Genomic DNA, 6,353 nt, shown 5'->3' on the forward strand with positions numbered 1-6,353 from the left:
TTTCCCCTTTCCCCCTTTCTTTCCTCTTCCCCTCCGTCGTGTGAGGGCTCTTCCCACCACGGCAACGGGGATGCTTCCACAAGATTTTTTTCTTGTCGTTTCGCTCTGAAAAATGCTTTTTCTCAGGTCCGGAGGCACAAAAAAGCCAACTAATAATGTCAGAGACTTTACCCTGATATTATAAAAATGATGAGATTTGGGAGGGGAAAAAAAAAGCTTTCTATTGCAGTTTTTAATTGATTTACTTGTTTGGTATTGGATAAGATTTTTGCCCCATCTTTCCTGTCTKTGGTGTRAAACACCYGGAATCTCAGAATCTCCCARTTTGGGAGGGATYTCTGCATCCCACTYCTGGYCCTGCACAAGACACCCCAAAATATCACCAGGTGCTTGGGAGAGTTGTCAAACTTGTGTAAATGCAGATAAATGAAAAACCCCCGTTGCTCTTTTAATTGATGTGGGACATGATTGGTGTGGGAGACTGATTTATGGGGATGGAAGGCAGAGTTGTATATTGGCTAAAGAGCACCACTGTGGGTAGCTTCTCACTCATGTTTTCCTGAATGTTTYTCCTACAGCTGCAGGGAAATCCACCTTTGTGAATATTCTGAAGCAAGCTGGTGAAGAGTGGGAAGTGGTTCCTGAGCCTGTAGCTAGATGGTGCAATGTCCAGCAAAGCTCTGGAGACGATTGTGAGGTAAAAAAGGGAAAAATAAAGTCAAATGTTTTTCTAAATTCAGAGTACCAGTGTATCCAACAGACTTTTTCAGACTCTCTGTCATAGCAACACTTTTGCTGATTGCTGTCACAATGTTTGAGTTGCTCTTTTCCTGTTTGTTTGGTGTATTATGGAATAAATGTTACTCAATATCAGATGTAACTCTTTGTCACTCTTGGAAATGACAAGAGTTACTTGTATCCACTGTGAGCTAACCAGGTGAGTGCAAAGGGTTCCTCTGCCACCAAACATGGGCTCTGAAATGTCTGGCAAATTAAAAACTACTGCTAACTTGGTTTTAGTGGTGGGGTTTCTTCCCAGCTGCCTGTAATTCCATCGGCCAKCCAGCTGCTACTTCCTGTGCAAGTGGCTTTTGAGGAGCTGGAGATCTTTTTTAGACCTGACAAAAAGCACGGTGTATTTTGATAAACTCAATTTAAAATGTAACGGGGACATGTTGCTCCTGAGTTCTAGCTGCATTTTTTCAGAATTAGGCAGTGCTCAGTTTGTTTTCCCTGTGAATGCAGGAGCTGACCACGTCCCAGAAGAGTGGAGGGAATGTGCTGCGTATGATGTACGAGAAGCCAGAGAGGTGGGCTTTCACCTTCCAGACGTACGCGTGCCTCAGCAGGATCCGGGCACAGCTCAAATCCCTGGATGGCAAACTCCAGGATGCACACAATCCCGTGGTTTTCTTCGAGCGCTCTGTCTACAGCGACAGGTATGTGGGGCTGGAGTCATCAAGGTGCAAATCAACCTTCTCCCAAGTCAAATCACAGAATCACAGGATAGGTGGGGTTGGAAGGGAGCTCTGGATGTCACCCAGTCCAAGGCCACCAGCCAAGGCAGGGTCACCCGGAGCAGGTGACGCAGGAATCATCCAGGTGTTTGAAATATCTCCAGCAGGGGAGACTCCATGACCTCCCTAAGCAGCTGTTCCAGAGCTTGACCACCCTCATGGAAACAAGTCCTTCCTCATGTTGAGGTRGAACATTGTGTGTTTTAGTCTAAAAACAATTTTAAAAAGCATAAATAAATGTCCTATTTTGTGTTTCTGGATTCAGAAGGTGAGACTTGATAACTGAATCCCATTCTGTAATCCTTAGGTGTTCCCCATGTCGTAATATATTGCAAATAATAATGTGCTTTAATTTATTTTAAGTAAATGACGCAGTGTACAAGCCAGTTGTGTTCTGTGGGTTATTCCTACACACCTGAGATGCAAATGTTGGTGGTCTTTGTGTGCACAGCTCCAGGAGGAGAATACCAACCGTTTAATTCCTCTCCAAAAGTTTGTCAGAGKTACTACAGTGTCACCACTCAGCTTCTTCTCTAGTTACTGTACTTTAGGAATACCAAGTGATTCCCATGTCCAAGTGYGTTTTTGTTTCCATCACTTTCATGTCCACAGATACATCTTTGCTGCTAATTTATACGAGTCTGACTGCATGAGCGAGACCGAGTGGACAATTTACCAGGATTGGCACGACTGGATGAATAAACAGTTTGGCTCAAGGCTGGCGCTGGATGGGATCATTTATCTCCGAGCCACTCCTGAGGTGAGGGATACAAATGTTACTGCACACAGAACGAGCATCCATGCTCTGGGCCTTGTCCCCTCCTGATCACAGTTCAACTCAGGCTGCAGTGTTCCCCTGAAGGCTGCAATACTTCAGCTATGACTAAGCCTGGAAGTACTTAAAAAAAGTTATTTCCAATGTAGACTGTGTATGTTAAAGTCAACTGTGGTGGTAATGATTTTCTAATTTTAAAAACAGAATACATCAGAGCAGTAAACCAGCAAGTACCTCTGGAATAAAGCAAGCAACTCCAGGAAAGTACAAAATAGATCTAGGAATAGCTGTTACATAGGGAATTTAGCCTAACAGGGAATCGATACAACAGTTTACAGTAATGTTAGAGCTGATGTGGGGTGGCCTGTGAAGCCTCTACACCTGGGATGATGGAGCTAAGCCAGGTGAAAGCACACCCTGTACGCAAGGCCTTATGACTGTGCTTTGATCTCGGGCCATCTAATATTTGTTTAAAAGGAGAGAACAGAATAATATTTCTTGAGTATGAAACTTGCTTGAACAAAAGAAAAACATGAGTTTGGAAGAGCTGTAATTAACTTACAGATCACTTCCATATTTCCTTGCTTACAGCTTTCATGCCTTTGGTTTTGTTATGGTTCTAAAAAACCATGGAAGTTAACATGCTGAAGTAACTGTGTTTGGTTTTTTTCTATTTAAGTAAAGAATGTATATGTAAACTACAAAGTATGACACTTAAAACAATTTTGGGTTGCTGAGGCTTTGGGTATGCTCAGGGTGGCAACAAATTATTTAAAACACTGGAAAACAGTTCCTAAGAGCCAGAAACATATAGTGAGGCTTTGAAATGCTTCTCTGTAATGTCAAACGGATGTTTCTGTGCTCTTGGCATGCAATACACCAATTCATCTATTTTGATTTAAAATTTTTTGCCTTTAGAAATGCTTGAATAGGATTTAYTTGCGTGGAAGAGATGAAGAACAAGAAATCCCCATTGAATATTTGGAGAAGCTTCACTACAAACATGAAAGTTGGCTCCAGCACAGGACACTGCGGTAGGGTTTGTTGAATGGTTCCTTGAGGATGGATAAATCTTTAGTGTGTTCTGGAGTGGTTTTTCCACCAGTGAAACTTCAGTTTTTCTTATGATACGTAAATTTAAACTGCAGGCACATTTCTATCAGTGTCTTTCCAGCATGTTCATTATTGCTTGGACATGCAGCGTGCTCCAAGTTCTCTTCACGCAGAGCTCTGAGCAGCAGAGACTTCAGCTGAACTCACTTTAATGCACAGTGTTCTGTTATTCAGTTAGATGCTGGGGGAGCAGAATGTCCAGAAATAACTGATGTGTCCCAGGAGTCGCACTGTAAATTCAGAATTCTTGGCTGTAATGTAAAGATGCAGTTCTTTTTGTGGGATTCTTAACAAATGAAAATGGTGACAGGGATTTAATGCTCTCTATTTCCTGCTRCTAATATTTGCTTTGTTCCTCTCCCAATGCAGAACAGATTTTGACTATCTACAGGAAATTCCGATTTTAACGCTCGATGTTAACGAAGACTTCAAAGGGAAAAAGGACAGATATGATCACATGATCGAAAAGGTAAAATTTCACAAGTGAACTCATGATTCAGGTTTCTCTAGAAATACTCTTCACTGTCTAATCATCCTTTTGRAATATCTAAGTCACAGAGTTCCATTCAAATTATGAACAGTTTTATAGCCTACTGCAACATGTTTTTTAAAGCAAGGCCAAACCTTTATCATTTAACTGCACTGGTGTTTGGTACTTGAATCCCAGTGGGATTCTAGCGAGGACAACTTGACTTTCATCTGAGTAGCTGCAATCACTTACAGACCTCAGCAATGGTATGCACACATTTTTCCATTCTTCAGAAATAAACTGTTTTCTCATGAGAAAAGCAGCTTTATGCTTTGATCTCCGTCGATCATCCAGGAGTGGAAATGTTCACCTGATTGAAACCAGTCTTCCTGGTCGAGCTTGTTAACTGATGGAATGACCAGACATGGAGCTGTGGAGGGAGCATGCTACCCATCTGCACAAGATGAGATAAGGCCAAGCTCAGGCAACTAAGTATGGATTTTGGAAGTGTTTGCTCCGGCCTAGCTGTCAGGTTACCTGGGAGCAGCTTATGGCCTGTGTTGACCCTACTGTTTGGCATTTCCTAAATGGAGCCAGGGAACTGATACACTTAATGAGGCTGGCTGTACTGGACTCTGGTGTGTGCTGTATGGGGAGCCAGACCCCRTGTGCTTCTTTCTGGCTTCTGTTGTGATACACATCCTGAAAATGTGTTTGGTGTGTAAATCCTGACAGGGTTTGCATGCAGGGTTACTGGTGCTACTCTCCAAAGGGAAGTGTGACTTTCTTGTGATGCCWTTCCAGTTAGTCTTGGCACACTTGTTCCCTTCTCCACAGGAAGGGATTTGACCTTTTTTTTTCCCCACCTCTTTGAGCCCTGACCTGAGAAGGGCTGCAGCTGGAGAGTATGATCCAAGATCTGTTTCCATTTCACATCAAGATTTTGGACAAAACGTTTACAGATGGGCTCTGTGTAGGAGAGCCTTTGCCAAAAGAATAGCACCATGTTCTCTAGTAAGTGGTGGGTTCCTTTCCATGGAGTAGCCTGGCCTGAGTGGACAGAGAGCAAAGTGCCTCCTGTTCAGGCTTTATCACAGCCTAGTTCCTAGGATGTTCCTGAAACTTAAAGGCAGGAGTTGTGAGCCTAGCATTGATCTCCAGTATCAGAGTTTCTCCGAGCACTGTGGTTTTGATAGRTATTGCCTTACTATTTGCCAGCCTCAGATTCCAAGGGACAGCCTGATCATATGCACCCGGTTGTTCACTGGCATTAAATCTGGCTGGTGTTCAGGCAGTGGGTGTGACTTGGTGGCTTCCAAATGACAGCTTTCTTGAGGTGGCCATTATCCTCCTCCTGTTTGGGTGACACCTGCTTGTAATGCAATTCCTTTGTGATGGAAGGCTGTAGTACAGGACCACGGGAGGAGTGAGCATCATTCCATTGTGTCTCCCTCCACCTGCGAAATTACAGGTACCATGTCTGGAAGTGTTCTTGATGAGCAGGTAATGGCACAGCCGAGCCAAGCCTCTTTTTCCCTGTTTCTTTAGGTTGTAGTAAAACACAAAGCAGAGGAGAGGTAAATATAGTTGCTGTCTATTTCTGTTGGTAAACACTTAGTGTGATTGACAATATTTGTTTCTTTTTACAGGTCAAGGAATTTTTGAGCACACTATAACCCTCTTTGAAGCGCAGAGTCAAACCATTCCACACATCTGTGCCATCAGTCTCAAGTGCAGCTTCTTCCTGGTTTTATAGGAGCCTATGGAGAGGCACGACTCAGTCCTGGTGATTTGGTTGTGAGGAGCAAATAAACTTTGTGAATAGGGCAATTACTAAATAAATCGGTACGAATGCTCAGTATTATGTTAGGTAACATGCACAGATTCTGAAGAGACACAGATTCTGGGCATTCCGAGATACTGCGCTAGCTTTTGATTTGACTGATGAATTCTAGAGTATTTTATAGATTTTTCAATTTCTTTTGTGCCCAACTGCTGTTTTAATCGTGAAGAAGGTAGTGGGTTTTTAGATCTCCTCTAAGTGTTTTTTTAATCGCATGAATTTCTAATCAATGTTTTGTTGTTCCAAGGAAGTAAAAGGTAAAAAACATTTTTGTTGCTGAGGGAATTTTAATATAACCTGTAATTTTATATTTTAAGGTGCAAAAAGATTTTGTTTGATGCTTTTGATAGAAGTTCTTCGTGGAATGCACTGAATTGAATCCAAATGTGACTGYAATTCTGTACATCTCAAATGAGTTTTTTTATCTATTTCTTTTATGCACTGCAAACTAGGATATTTGAAGCTTTCTGTTGTCTAGCATGTTTGGGAGTTTTTTACTGATTTTTTTTTAAGCTATTCTGAAAACAGTGCTGGTTTTGTTGCTGGTCTCTCCTCTTCTCCTGGAGGGCAATATATTTGCTTGCTGGATACTGCACTGGGCAGAAGGGAGTTTTGCAAATGGCCTCCATCTGTGAA

The 6,353-nt window shown here is 42.3% G+C and overlaps 1 protein-coding gene across 1 annotated transcript in view; it reads left to right on the top strand.

Annotated features, from left to right (window-relative positions):
• Nucleotides 1-5,906, top strand: part of DCK (deoxycytidine kinase) — a 6,454-nt gene extending 548 nt beyond the window's left edge. Inside the window, exons 2-7 of the mRNA XM_057380029.1 lie at nt 579-697; nt 1,246-1,439; nt 2,130-2,277; nt 3,211-3,326; nt 3,775-3,874; nt 5,524-5,906. Coding sequence (XP_057236012.1) covers nt 579-697; nt 1,246-1,439; nt 2,130-2,277; nt 3,211-3,326; nt 3,775-3,874; nt 5,524-5,550 — 704 coding nt within the window. The 3' untranslated portion in view covers nt 5,551-5,906. The remainder of the gene's footprint in view (nt 1-578; nt 698-1,245; nt 1,440-2,129; nt 2,278-3,210; nt 3,327-3,774; nt 3,875-5,523) is intronic.
• The last annotated feature ends 447 nt before the right edge of the window (nt 5,907-6,353 follow it).

Source organism: Malurus melanocephalus, unplaced genomic scaffold (genome assembly GCF_030028575.1).
Source record: "Malurus melanocephalus ecotype Western Australia unplaced genomic scaffold, MMel_1.1 scaffold_433, whole genome shotgun sequence".
NCBI classification, from domain to species: domain Eukaryota; kingdom Metazoa; phylum Chordata; class Aves; order Passeriformes; family Maluridae; genus Malurus; species Malurus melanocephalus.